Genomic DNA, 20,495 nt, shown 5'->3' on the forward strand with positions numbered 1-20,495 from the left:
ACAACATTATTCATTCGTTTGCAGATATTCAACAAGAGAGAACCGATACTAATATGAATCCCAATCACAAAGGATAACTGAAATTTGGTTTTACAGTCAACATTCAGTCCTTTGATTTGCTTATGGAACCTGAAAGAAGATTGGTTGGTTCTTGACAACTTGATGCTTTGAATTCGAGCATCAACTTCCCGGCAACGTCTAAATGAATCATTCATTGATTATATAATTAATCTTCATTTTCATTGATGAAGAGAGGTGAGAAACAAAGAATTGAGCAGCAATTTTAGAGCTCACTTGCTCACTTAACGTAGAAGAACAAACATACAAAATATAAACCCTTCATCTGCTCTCGCACTTTGATTTCAGCTAGTCAGCTTTCTTTGCTAAACTCAACAGTACGCCGGCACTAAGACTAGTTGCAACCAAACCAAGTGATGCCTCCGTAGATATATGAAGTCCTGCATCAGTGCAGTTAAAGACTTGAAGTTCTATTTTTGGTTCTTTTCTAAACTAGAAAAGAATTTATATCAAACAATACAGATCCAAGGTACAAACCAAAGAAATCCAAGATCATTTTGCATCCAATAAAACCTAGAACAACGGCAATGGAAGGCTGCCAAAGGAGGGAAAAGAAAAACCAGTATATAAGCTGTCAGTACAAATTTGTACTTATGAACGTGCATGTTAAACAGCCAACCTATGGTTAGAGGTTGGATACTTAAACAGCATAGTGATAAACATCAAGAGAATGGCAAATTGCCAACACAATACTGACATTAACCAATTTGTAAGAATTGCATGGATATTTTTTTCTCAAAGATCCAGATACTCTTTGAGTATATATGATGATTCATGATATTCTCTGCAAGTAGAACTTATATTTGAAGTTCTACATTTTAACTTGCATCAAGTCAGAGTATGCATAAGAAGGTCAAGTGAAGAGAGGAAACTTTACCTGTAGATATTCCAAATCTGCCATACCCTCCGCAATGAGTGTGTAAAGTGACCTTAAACCTTAAAGGGGCAGCATCGTAGTAAATTAATCGTCCTCTATAATTGTGTGTGTGAGAGAAGGAGAGAGAGAGATTTATGTTGAGACAATAGAACAAGAATTACCTAAGATGGCGAAGATATTAGATGAAAAAACTATGAAAGGATCCCGTGTAACACCAAAAACAGCTGGTATTGAATCAGCCTAAAGAAAATGAAAATTTTCATCAGTATCCTCATTGCATCATTAACCAGCAAAGTCCATATGCTAGGCATTGGTGAGGAATCATGAGAACCTACAGCAAATGCTATATCACTGAGCTCAATAACTGCTACTGTGAGAAGCAAAGGAGTGGCCTGTCCAAAATATTTGACACCTGTTAGAATGAAGAATTCATTACACTCAGTAACGGAACTTAAATATGTTCCATAATAAGAAAAGTTTTCTGTTTGACAATATAATATGATAAAGTTACCAAGAACAGAGGATGTGAAAATTCTTATAGACGACTTACTTGCCAAATGTTGTCCCGTTTTGTTATAAATTTATTGCCATCATAATTAGCTGCAATGATAAAAGCAAAAGGAATTAAAACCTTAACCAAAAGCATTAGAAGATGCAAAGAGATAAACTCAAATGGTTCATTAAATATCAAGATTGTAGTCTGCACATAAGTAGTCGACCTTAAAAGAACAGACAGAATAAACTACATGACCTTAGACTGAAAGTAGAAGAGTATGTAAGGCAAAAGGTAGAATATCACATGTGACGGGGATAAATCTCTGGCAAGTCTTCACTATGAAGTTGTCAGACAGATCAGTGTCATCCTCATCATTGGAAAATAGCTACCAAAAGATAATACAAAATGATGAGTCCCTAAAATTTGAACTCAATAGAGAAACATAGCAAATGTAGAACTGCCATAAACTGAAAATAAGATACCAACACAATATAATAGATAAAAGCAATTTGATTGTCACATTTTCAGTAGAGATACAGCACCTTGAAAGATGAGAATAATAGTACAGCAGCCAGTAGTAGGTTGACCGCTTCAAACCTCTAAAAGAGCAAAGGGGACTTCATGAGCCCAGACAGAAGTAAATCATGGTTCGTGGGAAAGCAGATGCAAACTTAACAAGTGAACAACAATCTACCTGGAGGGTGGCTGTTCCAAGTAGTATCAATGACAACCGAAAGAAGACTGCACCAGCAATACCATATGAAAGAACCCGATTCTACATGTTGTACATGACAGACTTTTAATTACAAGGGGTAAACATGGAAAAGCACATCATGTGTGAGTATATCTTTTCCACAGATGTTATGCTAAATTGACAACCTCAGGCTCTATAGTAATAAGGAATTATAGCGATGACCTGAGCAGATAGATAAAAAAATGGCACCTGATACATAGGTGGCACTTTGAAGTACTTGAAGATCAGAACAAAGACAAACAAATTGTCCACAGACAAACTTTGCTCCAAGATGTACCTGAAAGGAAATCATAATTAAAGCAATAGCAAGCAAAAGAAAAAAAAAAGCTGAAAAGTACAAAATTCATTTAAAACAGGAAGAAAGAAAGAAAAAACATGTATGATCAGTCAGATAAGAATTCAAACATGTTAACCATGTATGGAACAAGTGACTTATGGGCAACTTTCAAAAATAAAATCCTACATACCCAGCAAAAAATTCTGATGCTTTGCCTACTCCTTCCTTCAATCCCAGACCAACTCCAAAAGCAACCGCAGAGCACACCTAAACACAAGAATTAATATCCAAAACGTCTTCAATCCGTAAAGGACTACATCAATCTACTTTAGATAAAGGATAAATAACAATAATGTTGAGAGAACTGACCCAAAAAGCAACAGTTTTAACAGATGATGCATAAGCTTCACTTTTCTGAAGTTTCTCCTGGGAATCAGCATAAGAATTTGAAGCTCTCCTCTCCTCTTCTGCAGATTTATCCCATAAATCCATCATTTTCTCCAACAACAATGAAAATGCTTCCGTTTTGAAGATTAATATAAATTCAAAATAGATAAAATAAATCACCTCTACATTCAAAACAAATAAAATAAATCACCTCTAGACAAATTATCCTCCTGCTCCATTCCCTTGGAGCGAGCAACTGGGAAACATATCGTGCGGCGTTTATGACTTACTGCAAGTTGAATCACAAATTAAAATGGAAATGCAAAAAAAAAAAACCTCCAATTCATTCAAATTATATGCCGCCAAATCCTGTATATGAATGAAGTTTGAGATTTAATCATATACTTAAAAAAATTAAAATTTCCCCGTAACTTTTCGATTTAAATATCCAAGTTCACTAAGTGACACCATTAGAAATTTTTTTATCAAAATTACCATCAATATACTCACACAACCATATCAACTTCAGAAGCAAACCATTATCAACTCAGTAAGCATACAGATTTTGATAAAAATATCAATAATTGAACTAAAAAATTGTCAATTTTTAAGTACTTCACCAAATAACCTCAAACTTTGCCAGAACTGACTCTATATGTGAAAGGATACCTGAATGGACAAGGGAGACACGATGGTTTGAGAAGCGGAATCCGGTCCATCTGGGCAATTGAACCGTAGGCGACACTGAGGCAACTCTGAGATGGAAATTAAGAGAGATTCGAATGCCACCGCCCTGGTGAACGGCCGAAGCTAACCCCATGGAAGCTTGGGCTATGAGCTTCCGACGAGTAGATTCTAGCCGGGAATTTTGATAGAAAAGGGAAAGACAGCGGCCTATGAAAAAATCTTATCCACTGAAATTAAATTTGTATTGTCTTTTCTTTGAGGGAATTAACCTTGTTTTTGTTCCTGAATTTGTTCGCTGGTTTTTGTGGTTAAGGAGCAACGTCACTGCTTGCTGTCTTACAGTACACTTGTTTTCTTTTTGGTTAATACCATTTAATAGTTGAGTTTAATTTTAACGTTTAATTTGGTAGTTAATTTTTTTAAGTTAATACATGAATTTTATTTTAATATTTATTTAGTACATAGACCAAATAATATTATATCGCCCGATGTTTGACATGTGTACTTTAATATACTAAATTAAACACTAAAATTAAACTTAAATACTAAATTAAATTTTAAAATCAAATTAAAATACTAAATTAAAAAAATTCTTAAATTTCAAGTCTCAAATTAAAAAAATTCAAGTAGCAGAATTAATATTTGAATTTATTATACTCTTATTTATAAATTTTGTTCAATTTTTTACCATTTACAATATTCTAACAAAAAAAAACACCTTTATCAGTTACCATATTAATATGATTTTTAACTATAATTAATTTAATCATTACAATGTTTATGTGGCGATCCACAATAATATTAGTTATTAATTCTCAAAGTATAGAATCTTCTTACCAACAACTAAAAGTTGTCTTGTTGAGGAGGTCGACCATATATTTCTCAAACATGTAATCAGGTTTTTAGGGGTGCTTCAATCTATAGTCATGGATCGAGATAGGCGTTTCAAGGCTTAAGCTTTTCCACATCCTTTCACCCTAAAATTAACGAGCAAATTTGATTTGATTATGGGTCGGATTGAGTTTGGAACGGATTAATGTAAAATTTTAGGCTTAATTTTTAAGTTAGGGAACAATCCGATCTAAAAAATTGAGCTTAAAATTTTGTCTAAATTCAGCTCGAGTAAATAATGCTAAATTTAAGCTCGACCCAACCCAGCTTGTTTGTATTAAATTTTTTTATATAAAAATAAATTCAAAAAATATAATACATTAAATACATTAAAATTATTAAAATAAATGTTTCATTAAAAAAATCTTTATACCTAAATAACACTAATATAATTATAACTTAGTAAGTAAATACCTCTAAAATAGTAGTAAAATTAATAATAAAACAAGAACTATATAATATCCGAATAATAACAATAAAATAATAACAATATAATAACAATATGATAACAAAATAACAACAAATAACAAGAAAAAAAATTAAATAAATTCAGGCTGGGCCATACTTAAATCAAAATATTTTACCCAAGATTTAATTCATCTAAGAAACGAATATTTATTTTTATTGAAATCTATTTTTCAAATTTATATTATTAATTAAATCCTCATTCGGACGAACGTGGATCAAGAAGTAGAATTGCAACCCCTCTCTCTCCATTGAAAGCCCAAATCCAAGACGCTTTCAGATCTCGACACGTAATAAAAAATTCATTAATCCCAACACGTGGCAAGATATTAAAAACCAGGGGTGAGCAATGCGCAACCCGCTTACAAAAGACGCTAACAACGTCCAATTACCCGCAGTGCGAACCGGTCAGCAACAGCAATCCCTTTTCCTCACCCTCTTTCCCACGCAAACAAAACCAAAGGAAAAACAAGCTTTGAAAAACCGCCATTTCTCTCATAAATTTGTTTTATTCCTTTCGTTTACCAAAAGATTTAAATAAAAAAGGAGAAATTTATACGAAGGAAAGGTGCGTACTGCGCACTTTTCCTAATTTCTCTGATTTTGAATTTGTCTTTTTTCCTTTGATTGAAGATTTTTATGTTTTTTTGGGCTCGCTATGTCGATGAATTCGAGGATTTTCTTCCGTTTTCTTGTTTGGTGGATCTTCTTCAGCTTCTTTTCAGGTAATAGTTAAGTTCCCCCCGCCTCGCCCCCGAGAAACAAACAAACGGAGGTTATGTAGTGGATTTGATGTTGACGTATCTCTTTGATTTTTTTCATAAAATAGGTTAGATTCGTGTTTTTTAGCTGGAAATTTGAAATTAAGATGCAATATTCTTTTTATTTTTATTTTGAAGGATTGATTTCATCGGCAGTAGTTAGATTGGATTCAATTGAAATATACAACACGCACGACTGGATAACAAAACCGACGGTTTATTTCGTCTGCAAAGGAGAGAACATGACGGTTTTGCCAGATGTCACCAAAGCAAATACTGTCTATACTTTCAAGGGTGAAGAATCTTGGCAGGTTTTTACAGAATTCTCTCTGATTTTCATTTTTTTTAATACTGTCAAGTACTGTAAAATCAATTGATAGAATAAAAACCAGTGATCAATATTTCAGAGCCTTTTTTCTGATCCTGTTATTGCTAAGAACGTAAATTAGGGCTAGCTTTATGAAATATGGAATCCAGTAGCTGGAAAAGAAGTGTTTTTTTGGAGTTCTGTTTTGTGCTTTTTCAGGGATTTGTTTGGTTTTTGTTTCATGTTTTATTGGTTTATGTTTTCTCTATTTTATAGTGATATAATTTATGTTACTTGGACATGTAGGTGTTGGATATGGGTATTTATTTGTTAGGGGTATCTTTAATTTTTAAATTTTGTTAATGTACTTTGGGAATATTTGAAAGGTAAATTCTGGTACTCATTTCTATTTGTCTTAGAATAAAAAAAGATAAAATGAAGAGTCTGAGCACCACATGACATAATACCCTTTTCATTTACTAATGGAAACTTAGTGAAAGTTGTTATATTTTGAGTTTTCTCCTGTATGGATGCTGGCCTAATGTAAATCCTTACATTATGTTTGCTGAACCAAAGGTTCTTTAGTGAATTGGTTAAATTTTAGCTCTCTATGTGTTACTGTTACATTGGGTAAAGTTACCATGGATGTCCTTGTATTAGGAGTTAGATTGCATTTTGCCCTGTTTTCTCAAAAAATGGGCAAATTGGTCCTTGTGTGTTAGATCAAACAACAAGCAAATCCTTTCTGTTAAAAATTTCATCCATTTTTATTGTCAGAAACTGGCTTGATTGATAGAATAACCAAACATTTATACGTGGCAATGTGTACCTCATTCTGACCTATAGGGATCAGTTTTTAACAATCGAAATGGATGGAATTTTTAACAGGACTAATTTGCTTTTTGATCTAACATATAGGGACTAATTTGCTCATTTTTGGATTAGAAGTGACAAAATGCAATCTGGTTCTTAGTACAATGGCCTCCATGAGACTTTTACCGTTACATTGAGATTCGAGAGACAAATGAAGTACTTGACTAGGCTGCCTATTTGAGCTTTGCACAAATTTGGTCCTTTGGTTAACTTGATGTTCTGGATAAGGGTGCTATTGCATTTTACTTTAACTAAGCCCTTCATGAGTTGCCGCTGCTCTATCGAATTTGCATGTATGGCAGTTCCTTTTTACGAAGAGCATGGAATAAAAGTGTCTTCTTTGTGTTTTCAGCCTCTTACAGAACTCAAAAGCAAGAAATGCAAGCGGTGTGGATTCTACGAGGAGGACACATTTAAATCAGATGATGTATTTGATGAATGGGAGTTCTGTGCTTCAGACTTCAAAGCTAATGGGAAATATATATTGTTTAAAGAAAAGGAACTTAATGTCACATTCACCTGTGAAGAATGCGCATCTCTTCCAGCTGGTAAAGTTTTTTTTCCCCCTTTTGTCCCATACTTTATTCTTAGGAGCTGTTATGCCATATTAATGGCCAACGGGCTTGTTTAAGGCATTGCTTGATTCAGTTCCTTTTTGTGGATGTTAGTTATTCCATTTTGTATACCAGCTCTTCTCTTGTCCTCAATAGTTAGGCGCTTGTCACTTAACTTTGACAAGGTTCGAGAGTTGGCATAGAAAGGAAATCAACCAAAAAGATTGTTCCATTTTGTGTCAATGTTCTTACGTTGGAATTTCTGGTTAGTTGTTCTACAGTAAAAAGTTAAAATATTGCTGACATTAGATTGGCTTCTTTGGCCTCATTTAACTAGAAAATTCAAACTTCCTTTGATACAATAAAAAGAGCCAAGTGAGCTATATCTAGGTAAAAGTACCATGGAGGTCTTTGTGCTAGGAGTCTGATTGTATTTTGCCCTCCTCTACTAAAAAATGGGCAAATTAGTCATTGTATCTTAAATTTAAGAGCAAATTGGTCTTTTTTGTTAAAAATTTTATCCATTGTACTGTTAAAAACTGGCATGGTTAATAGAATAACTAGATAGTGACATGTGACATGCCATGTGTACCTCATGCTAAGGGATCAACTTTTAACTGTAGAAATGAATGAAAATTTTAACGGAAGGATCAACTTGTTCTTTAATCTAACGTATAGGGATTAATTTGTATTTTTTGAGTAGAGGGGGCAAAATTCAGTTCGACTCTTAATAAAGAGACTTTCATGATACTTTTAGCGCTATATCAATCTTGGCTACTAGTAAAAAAAAAGGGTTATACTTTAAGGGCTAAGGTTGGCCATGTCAGCTGGACCATGGAATTGCCTGGCTGAGAATACAACTTATTCATCATATATTCATATGATCTCTTTTTCTTGTCTAGCTTACCCATATTCAATTTCAAATGCATATTATAAGGTCATTTAGATATATATGTTGACAATGCTTTATTTGCTATGTGTTAGGTACTTTCAATACAGATACCAATAATGATAATAAGGGGAATAAATTGCGTGTTGGTATAATTGTACTGATTGTTCTAGTGGCTTTAACTGTAACAATATTTGGACTGATGATGGCTTATAAATACTGGCAAAAGAGGAAGAGGCAACAAGATCAGGCTCGGTTCTTAAAACTGTTCGAAGAAGGGGATGACCTCGAGGATGAACTAGAGCTTGGTAATTGAATATGATTAAACAACTCGGTTACCTCCTGTACAGTAAGTTTACCTTTCCTAAAATTTTGCTCTCTGGAGAAATATATATATATTCTACAGCTGTATGTTCTAAGGTGGCTTCAGATATGATGTGTATAGTTGAGCTTTGTGGTCCTGTTGGCACATCTATTAGTTAAGATCTACATGGTTGCTTTTTGTTGTTGACTAGCAAATAAAGGGAATAAAAAGCTTGAGCATTTTATACAAATGATGGCATTGTGTATGATGTGTATGATAAAACAGTACTTTCTAGGTTTTGCTGTTTTGGGTACCATTAGCAACAAGTGATGGTTTGAAGGATGATTTTTTGATCTGATGATTGAACTTCAAGGGCCTTTATTTTCAAGAATTGTCTGATTTGACTCGAACTTGAAACCTGACATCATTAATTCGAACTCAAAACTCTACACTTTTTGCTTTATACATAAAAACTCAAGAATTTGAATCCGATCAACTTAAATCAGAATTGGTCCAAATCCAAATTGATTTGAATATGAAATGATTGCACATGACTTGGTCAAGTGACAAACTTAAAATGACTCGATTGATAGTAACTAATTGATTGGATTTGATAAGACTTTTTTGTGAGGTGTTCGTACATGGTTGTGATATGTTTCGAATATGATCACTATTTATTTTTGATTTGAACTATTTGTCAAATCATGATGTTTGTAATATGTAGTATGTTTGATTTATTTTTTATAGAAAAATTCATATAATATTTAAGTCTAGGTATATTAATTATTATATGTTCAAAGTGAAAACGGATATTAATTTTTCAATATTTATTAGCTGTTATATCTTTTATTTTTGATAATTTAAACTAAAATTATTCAAATTTTTTGTTTTTATAATTAACGGAAATATTCAAAGTATATATTGAACTTTAATTTTTTTATTTAGATATTTTTAGATATAATTTATTTAATTGAAATTTGACAAAGAAATATTTGGATTTAAAGGGGAATTTATAGAATAAATTTGCAAATTTAAATTCGAATACTGTATAAATCGTATATATTCAAGTCATCAGCAACAATGCTAAACGCCGGTGGAAAGAGCAGAGGAAGAACCTTTAATAGAGGTGTTGAAGTTATTCAATTCCTTGGAATTGGGTCCATAAATTGCCTTGGTGTCCCGACAGCAACTGCAAAAGCAACACAACAAGTATGCATCCATGTCTTTTAACAACTAAATCAAAGAAACAAGGCTTCCATTTGTTTTAATGCATGAATGAGAGGTCGGACCTGCAAGCTTCCTTGTTGAACTTTCTATTCTTAATTCCATATAGCTTCTTGAATATATTAGGTTTTGTTACACATCAGTAAGTGTCAACCCGAAACCCGGATAACTTCGGGTCGCTTGCCCTTAACCCGGATAGGTTTTACCAGATGATTGAGTGCGAAGTGAGCCGTAAGAGGAAAGCAAGGGGAGTTAGCGGACCTAGCTCGCAAGGCAAGTTCGCATGTTGAGCTCGCACAAACTAGGGGAAGGTCACAATATCAGTTCGCACGCGTCCAAGGAGCTCGCAGAAGGGGGATTACGTGTTCCACAGGTAACCTAAAGTGAAACACGTGTCCAATAGACTTGAAGCCCACATAGAATGTCAGTACCAAGAGCAGAAAGGACTGCGTGCTCTGCAGGCAACCCAGAATGAAACACATGTCCAGTAGGTCTGAGATCCATACAGAATGTCAATACCAGGAACAACAAAGTTAAGACAAAACTGTGGGGGTCATTTGGTGTGCTGTAATAGCATATATAAATACCTAAATGCTCCTATCAATAAGACATGAGAAAAAGATTACTCAACAATTAGTGCGGTGAGCGTAGATAAACTTTCGATCATCAGATTTGAACAATTGGTGTGAACTATTGGAGTCATCTAGGTTTACTCTTAATCCAAGCATACCACTTGTGGTCTATCGTAGCTCTAGGTCTCTCTATACCCGAATGCTCCCATCAAACTCTTTGAAATCTGATAATTGGAAGTTAGCCCATGCTCACCACACCAATTGTTGAGTAATCTTTTTCTCGTGTCTTACTGATAGGAAAATTTGAGTATTTATATATGCTATTACAGCTCACCATATGACTCCACAGTTTTGTCTTGACTCCGCCGTTCCTAGTATTGACATTCCATGCGGATCTCAGACCTGCTAGACATGTATTTCATTTTGGATTGTCTGCAGAGCATGCAGTCCTTTCTGCTATTGGTACTAACGTTCCGAATGGGCTCCAGGTCTGTTGGACACATGTTTCACTCTAGGTTGCCTGTGGAACACGCGGTCCACCTTATGCGAGCTCCTTGGACGCATACGAATTGAGATTGTGGCCTTTTTCTGGTTTGTGTAAGCTCAATATGCAAACTTGCCTTGCGAGCTGGGTCCGCGAACTCCTCTTGCTCTCCTCGCACGGCTCACCTTGCACTTAATCATCTAGTAGGATCTATCCGAGTCACTAGAAGGCGGCCTGGATTCTATCTAGGTTTGGGTTGGTGCTTACTGATGTGTAATAGCTTTCACTCGGCAAAAATATGGACGATCTAAAATTCAACACACCCTTAGCATTAGGTATTTTCAAAATATGAGATTGATAATGGAACAAGGTCAAGGATTGAGTTTACTTTGGATTGGAAGTTAATTTGGGTTTGATTCATTTCAACTTTTATTTATTTTTTCGAAAGGATTTTCAGAGTTTTAATTGTTTCTTGGTTATTTAAATTTGGATTATTATCAAATATTGTTCTATGATACTTCACAAACTTGAAATCTGGGATCTAACCCAATCAAGGAAAGGAAAGGGATGTCATCCAGCTCTCTGTTAGCTCGTCACTCTGCTAGCTCGTGGGATCTTAGTAAGGATAACTCTAAAGTACTTGTTGAGCTTAAAAGAGATAATGTGTCGTTATGCATGATATCTACTTATCTTTAGCAAATCACATCAAGGAACTGTACCTTATAAGTATGGAGGATAGCCTCCATGGAGGGGACCAAAAAACCATCAAGTACACTGATATTAGACTTGAAAAACATCACAAGAAGCTGTGAGTGTTTTTTATTTGTTAGTTTTTATTTTTCTAATATAATTTAAACCCATTTAACAATTTAATATTACTTATGTTTTCTTAACAAATTGTTTGAGATAATAGATCAACCTATATTATTTAACTCTTAAAATTAGTGTTTCAATGAAGGGCATTAAAATCAGAATTAAATTATAATAAATTTGGATAAGATAAATTACTCGTAGTTAAAATTATTAAAATTTAAATATACCCTCTTAAAAGTAAAGGTGTCGATGAGTTAGGTCAAATCTTAATAAAATTATAAACCCAAATTCAGATTGGCCCAAAAAATAGGTCTAAAATTTTACCCGAACTCAGTCCAAATTATAGATACTAAACCCGAGTTCAAACCAACTCGACTTAGATACATAGCTAAGATATCGACACCTTGCCAAACGTATTGATACTTAGACATATTTTCTTTAAGCTTGTATCTAGACTGGGCCAGGCTAAAAAAATTTACCCGAGTTCCAATCTATTTTCTAAATAGGTCTTATTTTTTACCCAAGTTTATTTTTCGAACCTATATTTTTACTTAAACCCTCCTACTTTTTGAGCGAGCCAAATGACCCAACCTATAAACAAGTTTACTTAAAAAAATAATTAAATAAGTAACTCAATTGAAATGCAAATCTCATTTGCTTCAAATTTATTCGTGTGAAATTCCAAATGCTATTACATCCTAGAGATCCTTCAAACTGGCACAAGTACATACTATCATAAGAGTATATCACTGAAGAATAACAAACAAGAAACACTCATCAACAAACACCAAGCTTTTTTTCATACATACATATATATATATTATGTATATATCTTAAGATGTCAGCAGTTCCATCACTTCTGAGCCTGCAATGAGATAGCAAATACAGTAGTAAGCAATTTTTTGCACTAAAAATTGATGAAAATAGTTATAATCTTAAGGGTGTTGATAACTTACGTACCATGAAACGCTCCTCATAGTATTCCACTAACTGTTTTGGATCAACTGTCTTCGTCTGTTTATAGGCGTCGATCTTGTTCAGCTCCTGCATCGTTAAATTTATTGGAATATAAGTATTATTCAAGAACGAAAACGAAGAAACAAACATTGTGGAAGGGTATATATCGGATTACTACTAAAGTTCTTGATATGAATGTTTTCAAGATAGGACAGTGATTGTGCAATTTATGCAGCTATGATTAGGAGATACGAGGAAAGAAAATGAGTAAAAGCTAAGGCTAATTCGAACAAATTTAGATTAGAAACAGCATTTTAACAAACATTGACGAAGCTAGGGTGTAATCAAGCTGAGTTGAGTCCAAATACAGTCAAGTTTGAGCTTGAGTTCGACTCGAAAATTAGAGCTCAATACTTGATTTGAGCTCGATCTAACATTTGGTTTTAAGCTCGAGCTAGAGCTTGGCTTGATAATTTAGAGTTAATAATATATATTAAGAACAATAATGTAATTTAATAATATGAAAATATGAAAAGCTTGATAAGGCTTATGAACCTTCGAGTCAAATATTACTAAACTCAATTTCGACTTAATAGCTTGAGTTGCTCGAGCTCAAGCTTGACTCGATAATTATTGAATTAAGTTCAATTTTTTTTACTCGAACATGAGTAGCTTGTAAGCACCAGTGTCTCACTTACACCTCTACCCTTGTGTATATACAAGTATATGTATATGTATGTATAGCTTTCAGATGATACGTCAATCCATGCAGCGAGTTTAGGCCTGCCGGCAATGATGTCATTCTTAAAAACCTCCGATGAGAAGATTTTTCATATCTATAATATTATTTTAACATTATGTTTAGTATATATGTTCACCCTTTATACTATTGTTAACTATTATTTTATTTTTAATAGTATTAAGTTATATTTGTTTTTATATATTTTTTTATTATTATCATTATTAACTTATATATATACATACATTTTTTTAGTATTTTTTATTATTATATATATACTTTAACGTTACTAGTTATATATATTTCTACCTACTTTATGTATACTTCAAACACTATATATAGTATATTTCTAACACCATTACTGTTTATGTATATATATATTTTACTTACATGTTCTTAATATTATTATTATGTATATATATTCATTGTTTTTATTTCATGTTTGATACTATTATTATGTTTGATATATCGCATGCATTGCCATTGTTTTTAATATTATTGTCGTATTTATTATGTGCCTTGATGTATTTCTGACTCTTATTTTTCGTTGCCCTCCCATTTTATACCATCTCGCTGTTCACCGTTTTAAAAATGTTTATTCATGGTTTTTTTATTTATTTCAATAAGCAAAGCAACGTACCGATTTAACATTAAGTCATCTATTTCATCGCTATGTTGGGTGAACATCAATCGACTCGTGTTAAAACGGTATGTCCTCCTCAAAAATCAAAAAAATTAAAAATTCTAGTGTTTCAACCGGATCACGACTAAATGTCACATTGAACTCATATTTTTGAAAATCAAGACAACACGTGTTTTACAAGATACCAATTTTGGGCGTCGCGAGAGTGCTAATACCTTCCTCGCGCGTAACCGACTCCCGAACCCTACTTTACTCTAATTTTCACATAGACCCACATTTGGCCTTCATTTTTCGAGAATAAATTTTGTTCTCAAAAAAGATGATTTATTAGGTGTCTAATCACACCTAGAAAAAATATTGGTGGCGACACCTTTTATAAAATCAAACCTCGGTCTTTAAACTTTCAATCAAACACCCCAATTAGCGATCGAAAGCAAAATTTTTTACGTCGCTACAATATTAGACTTATAAAACATCACAAGAAGCTGTGATGTGTTTTTTATTTATTAGTTTTTATTTTTCTAATATAATTTAAACCTATTTGACAACTTAGTATTGTTTATGTTTTCTTAACAAATTGTTTGAGATGATAGATCAACCTATATGATTTAACTCTTAAAAGTAATGTTTCAATGAAAGACATTGAAATCAGAATTAAATTATAATAAATCTAGACAAGATAAATTACTCGCAGTTAAAAATATTAAAATTTAAATATACCCTCTTAAAAGTAAATTTGTTGATGAGTTGGTTTAGGTCCTAATAAAATTTTAAGCCCAAACTTAAATTGGCCTGAAAAATAGGTCTAAATTTTACCCAAATCTGGTTCAAATTGTAGATACTAAACCTGAGCTCAAACCAACTCGACCTAGATACATAGTTAAGATATTGACACCTTGTCAGAGATATCGATAATTAGACAATTTTTTTTAAGCATGTATCCAAACTGGGCTAAGTTAAAAAACCCCTTACCCAATGTCCGATCATTTTTTAAATAGGTCTTATTTTTTACCTAAGTTTATTTTTCGGACCTATATTTTTACTCAAGCACTCCCACTTTTTGGGCGAGCTGGATAACCCAACCTATGAACATGTTTACCTAAAAAAATAATTAAATAAAGTAACTCAATTGAAATGCAAAATCTCAGTTGCTTCAAATTTATTCATGTAAAATTCCAAATGCTATTACATGCTAGAGATCCTTCAAACTGGCACAAGTACATACTATCATAGAGTATATCACTGAAGAAAACAAACAAGAAACACTCATCAACAAACACCGAGCTTTTTTTCATGCATACATAAATATATATTATGTATGACATAAAGATGTCAGCTGTTCCATCACTACTGAGCCTGCAATGAGATAGCAAATACAGTAGTAAGCAATTTTTTGCACTAACAATTGATGAAAATAGTTATAATCTTAAGGGTGTTGATAACTTAGGTACCATGAAACGCTCCTTATAGTATTCCACTAACTGTTTTGGATCAACTGTCTTCGTCTGTTTATAGGCGTCGATCTTGTTCAGCTCCTGCATCGTTAAATTTATTGGAATATAAGTATTATTCAAGAACCAAAACGAAGAAACAAACATTGTGGAAGGGTATATATCGGATTACTACTAAAGTTCTTGATATGAATGTTTTCAAGATAGGATTGTGATTGTGCAAATTATGCAGCTATGATTAGAAGATACGAGGAAAGAAAATGAGTAAAAGCTGAGGCTAATTCGAACAAATTTCGATTAGAAACAGCATTTTAACAAACATTGACAAAGCTAGGGGTGTAATCAAGCTGAGCTGAGTTCGAATATTGTCAAGTTTGAGCTTGAGTTCCACTTGAAAATCAGAGCTGAATACTTGATTTGAGCTCGATCAAACATCTGGTTTTAAGCTCGAGCTAGAGCTTGGCTCGATAATTAAGTTTAGAGTTAATAATATATATTAAGGACAATAATGTACTTTAATAATATGAAAATATGAAAAGCTGGATAAGGCTTGTGACCCTTTGGGTCAAAGTCGACTTACTTAATAGCTTGAGTTGCTCGAGCTCAAGCTTGGCTCGATAATTACTGAATTAAGTTCGAATTTTTTTTCAAGTCAAACTCGAGTAGTTTGTAAGCACCAATGTCTCACTTACACCTCTACCCTTGTGTGTAAACAAGTATATGTATATGTATGTATAGCTTTCAGATGATACCTCAATCCATGCAGCGAGTTTAGGCCTGCCGGCGATGATGTCGTACTTAAAAACCTCCGATAAGAAGATCTGGAATCTTTCAACAAAAGGAATGTAGGCAATGTCCGCCTGAAAACAACAAATTTTCATTCATATATCTTAACAGAAAACTCAAATGATACATAATAATATAGCCATAGCTATTATCGATTACAATTTGTTACTCGAACTCTTCATTTTTCCCTAAAGTACCTATGTCCTATGCCTATGCTCGTATTTAGACACGGTATTACCGAATGATCCTCCAAATATATGAAAAAACTTCGAAAAATTTGAGTACATCCATGTCATATAGGGGCGAATGGAGGGGGTAGGCAGGGGCCTTAGCCCCCCTAAACTGAAAAATTGCAGCTTTATACCCTCAAATTAATTAAATCTTAAATAAATATAGTAAAATTATAGTTTGGCCCCCAAAATGTTAAATTTTCAATTTACTCCTTTTGAAAACCATAAAGATATAAGCCAATATAATGATGAAATTACATTTTAACTCTCATAATCATCTATAACTTCAACTCAACCCTCCTCTAAAAAAATTTCTGGCTTCGACCCTGATGTCATACATACAAGATTATCATTAATTTAACCTTTTACATGTTTAGAGACATTGAAACTCGATTAAGAAACAATGACAACATAAAATAGAAGCAAGGAAGCAATTTAGCATCATCGACTTACCAGACTAAAGTCCCGGCCTAGGAGAAATGGACCATCATCATACTTTTTAAGAGCATCCTCCAAGTAATTGAAAGCAGCACCTAATGCAAGTCCAAAGTTTTAGTTTAGTCCATATTGAACTAGATACAAAATACGAGAAGATATCGACAACACTAACCAGCTTCTTTTTCTGGGTCTCCTTTAAATGAAGCAAAAAGCATTCCAATAAAATTGTCAGCATATGAAAACAACTCCTCTAAGGTCCTTTTCTTGTCAGGATCCTACAACATTTTGAAAAAGATCACTTCGGTTAATATAGATGGAACAGGAAACCGTCACCAAAGTGTGGTAAAATGACTCCATCAATCTTACATTAGGTAAAATGACTCCATCAATCTTACATTAGGTACAAGAGAAGGTCCTTCAAAGCTGCTATCAACATATTTAATCAGATCAAGACTCTCCCCAATGATTTTGCCATTATGTTCCAAGGATGGCACCTGAAAATCAAATCAATTAGCATAGTAAATAATGACTAAAAAAAAGGGTTCATAAAGCTCAAACATGGTGATCTCAAAGTTTCATCAACACTCCAAAAGGACAAAAGGAGTGATAGGAAATTCATGCTATATTTTATAATGGGTTAAATCACTGTTTGGGGTTTGAACTTGGCAATTGTTCTTACACTAGAGCCTGAACTAAGCAATTGTTCTCACATTGGGACTTGAACTTTTCTTTTTATTCAAGTTAATCCCTGGACTTGGCAATCATTCCCATACTGGGTCCTGAATTGCACAATTGTTCCCATATTGGAGCTTAAATTTTAGGGTTTTCAAGAAAATATCAAGAACTAACTTGCACAAAAAAAATTCAAGCCCAACAATTACAAAATTCAAGACCTAACTTGATAAAAAAAAGTTCAAGACCCACCGTCAAAATAGTTGCCAAGTTCAGGCCACAAAAAGTGATTTAGTCCTTATTATTAAGTCCAAGAATGAAGCTAGTTGACAAAAGAGCTTAGGTTAAACATGGTCCTTAAAGCATCATTTTTTATTCTCAATACATTAATATTTTATTGACAAAAATTCTTAAACATTATTAAATATCTCTACCAAAATCAAAACAACATTCCAACTTTTTAACTGTCTGACCTTGTTTACAGGGTAAACTTTTTCCTTGTACCAAGCAGGTCTATTTTGAAGGTTCAAAGGAACAAGTTTAATCTCATCTTGCAATCCCTACAACCCAAACAAGAACTCAAGCCGATTATTTAAAGTAAACAACAATTTCATAGCAGTAAGGCTTTAAAAAATCAAAATAAAAAACAAAAACAAAATCAATGAATTAATAAACAACCTTATAATTCCTGGTGATCCACACACGTTGTGCAAAAGGGCAAGTATAAGAAGTATACAACCTATAAGATGACCAAAATGGTGGTCAACATTGACAATAAACACATGCAAATACATATATGAATTGTAAAACCCAGAACATAAAGAGTGAAACCTGGTAGTTCCATCAAACAATGGAGGTTGCTCAGCATTAGCTTCCAATGTAGGAGGCAAAGACTCTAATGTTCTGAAATTAAAAAACAATGAAACAAAAAAAAAGGAATGATTTTTAGAGAAACCCAGAACCTGAAGTTGATAGAAAGCTTGAAAATTGAGAAGATAATTCAAGATTCTTACTCGGTAGCCATTGTTGGAATGTGCAAGCTTCAAATTTTTTTTGTTGGTTTAAGCTTTTAATTTGGTTCACAATTGTGTCCACAAGCAAAAAGAACAGTCTTAGGCTTTATATATAGAGTGGGATGGTAAAGCACTGTTAAGTGTGATGATCAGCAATGACGACATCGATTGGTAGGTGGCAAAATCTAGAAGGGACGGTTACAATTGATAAAAATGATTTATAGGAATATTTCCCTTTTTAGCGTGAGAGACACCGCCCGCCCATGGAGAAACTAAATTAAAGATGCAGAACACTGAAAAGTCATAGGCAATGTGCTTATGGGTAGGCTCAAGGGTTGAATTTAAGCTAAGCATAATATATATATATATATGATTCGTTTAATTTTAACTTATAATATTAAATTTAAAATTTTTTGAGTTAATTTTTACTTTTAACTTTTTAAATAGTGCGATTACGTTTTTTTTATAAAAGTATTTATTAAAATATTAAAATATTGGTCCAAATCTAAATTGATCTGAATCTGAAATGATTGCGTTTGACTTAATCAAGTAACAAACTTAAAATGACTCGATTGATAGTAATTGATCAATTGGATCTGATAAAACTTTTTTGTAAGGGATTCGTTCATAATTGTGATATGTATCGAATATGGTCACTATCCATTTTTTATATGAATTATTTGTCAAAAATTTCATATAATATTTAAGTCTAGGTATATTAATTATTATAACCTTTCCATATTCATTAGCTGTAATATCTTTTATTTTTGATAATTTAAAATAAAGTGTCATTATTCAAATTTATTTTATTTTTATAATTAATGGAAATATTCAAAGTATATATTGAACTTTATTTTTTTTTATATATTTTAGATACAATTTAATTAATTGAAATTTGACAAAGAAATATTTGGATTTAAAGGGGAATTTATAGAATAAATTTACAAATTTAAATTATATATTCAAGTCATCAACAACAATGCTAAACGCCGGTGGAAAGAGCAGAAGAAGAATCTTTAATGGAGATGTTGAAGTTATTCAATTCCTTGGAATTGGGTCCATAAATTGCCTTGATGGTGTCCTGACAGCAGCTGCAAAAGCAACACAACAAGCATGCATCCATGTCTTTTTTAACAACTAAAACAAAGAAACAGGGCTTCCGTTTGTTCTAATGCATGAATGAGAGGTCTGGCCTGCAAGCTTCCTTGTTGAACTTTCTATTCTCAATTCCATATAGCTTCTTGAATATATCAGCTTCCACTCGACAAAAACATGGACGATCTGAAATTCAACCCACCCTTTGCATTAGGTATCTTTAAAATATGGGTTCGATTCATTTCAAATTTTATTTATTGTTTTGAAAGGATTTACAGAGTTTTAATTGTTTCAAATTTTGGTTATTTAAATTTGGGTTATTATCAAGTATTGTTCTATGATACTTCACAAACTTGAAATCTGGGATCTGACCCAATCAAGGAAGGGAAAAGGATATCATCCGGCTCTCTGTTAGCTCGTCACTCTGCTAGCTCGTGAGATCTCAGTAAGAATAACTCTAAAGATACTTGTTGAACTTAAGAGGGATAATGTGTCGTTATGTATGATATCTAGTTATCCTTAATATGTCAAATCAAAGAACTATACCTTATAAGTATGGAGGATAGCCTCCATGGAGGGGGACCGAAAAAGCCATCAAGAACACTAATATTAGACTTGAAAAACATCACAAGAAGCTGTGATGTGTTTTTTATTTATTAGTTTTTATTTTTCTAATATAATTTAAACCTATTTGACACTTATGTTTTCTTAACAAATTGTTTGAGATGATAGATTAACCAACATGATTTAACTCTTAAAATTAGGGCATTGAAATCAG

The 20,495-nt window shown here is 33.0% G+C and overlaps 3 protein-coding genes across 4 annotated transcripts; 1 reads left to right on the top strand and 2 right to left on the bottom strand.

Annotated features, from left to right (window-relative positions):
- Positions 1-49: 49 nt before the first annotated feature.
- On the bottom strand, positions 50-3,904 carry LOC107957968 (thylakoid membrane protein TERC, chloroplastic). Of its 2 annotated transcripts, XM_016893601.2 has the most exons (14): positions 3,539-3,904; positions 3,081-3,158; positions 2,852-2,949; positions 2,673-2,749; positions 2,395-2,482; positions 2,146-2,226; positions 1,994-2,050; positions 1,755-1,836; positions 1,506-1,555; positions 1,291-1,347; positions 1,117-1,195; positions 956-1,014; positions 556-613; positions 50-458 (listed from the first exon to the last, which is right to left on the bottom strand). In XM_016893601.2, exons 1-14 carry the CDS (start codon positions 3,687-3,689, stop codon positions 367-369), a joined length of 1,107 nt encoding a protein of 368 aa, XP_016749090.1. In that variant the 5' UTR covers positions 3,690-3,904; the 3' UTR covers positions 50-366. The 2 variants fall into 2 exon arrangements, with proteins under 2 accessions (XP_016749090.1, XP_040971335.1); XM_041115401.1 differs by lacking the exon at positions 556-613 and having other exon boundaries at positions 3,539-3,887.
- Positions 3,905-5,277: 1,373 nt separating this feature from the next.
- LOC107957969 (uncharacterized) lies at positions 5,278-8,850 on the top strand. Its single transcript, XM_016893603.2, has 4 exons — positions 5,278-5,637; positions 5,812-5,984; positions 7,206-7,401; positions 8,392-8,850. Exons 1-4 carry the CDS (start codon positions 5,571-5,573, stop codon positions 8,610-8,612), a joined length of 657 nt encoding a protein of 218 aa, XP_016749092.2. The 5' UTR covers positions 5,278-5,570; the 3' UTR covers positions 8,613-8,850.
- Positions 8,851-15,167: 6,317 nt separating this feature from the next.
- LOC107957971 (glutathione S-transferase L3) lies at positions 15,168-18,952 on the bottom strand. The gene is made up of 10 exons (XM_041115405.1): positions 18,623-18,952; positions 18,441-18,512; positions 18,288-18,348; positions 18,083-18,169; positions 17,333-17,431; positions 17,110-17,212; positions 16,953-17,032; positions 16,236-16,343; positions 15,484-15,567; positions 15,168-15,388 (listed from the first exon to the last, which is right to left on the bottom strand). The coding sequence occupies exons 1-10, from the start codon at positions 18,631-18,633 to the stop codon at positions 15,380-15,382; spliced, it is 714 nt and encodes a 237-aa protein (XP_040971339.1). The 5' UTR covers positions 18,634-18,952; the 3' UTR covers positions 15,168-15,379.
- Between the last annotated feature and the right edge of the window lie 1,543 nt (positions 18,953-20,495).

The sequence above is a fragment of the Gossypium hirsutum genome, chromosome A01 (assembly GCF_007990345.1).
Source record: "Gossypium hirsutum isolate 1008001.06 chromosome A01, Gossypium_hirsutum_v2.1, whole genome shotgun sequence".
Lineage (NCBI taxonomy): Eukaryota > Viridiplantae > Streptophyta > Magnoliopsida > Malvales > Malvaceae > Gossypium > Gossypium hirsutum.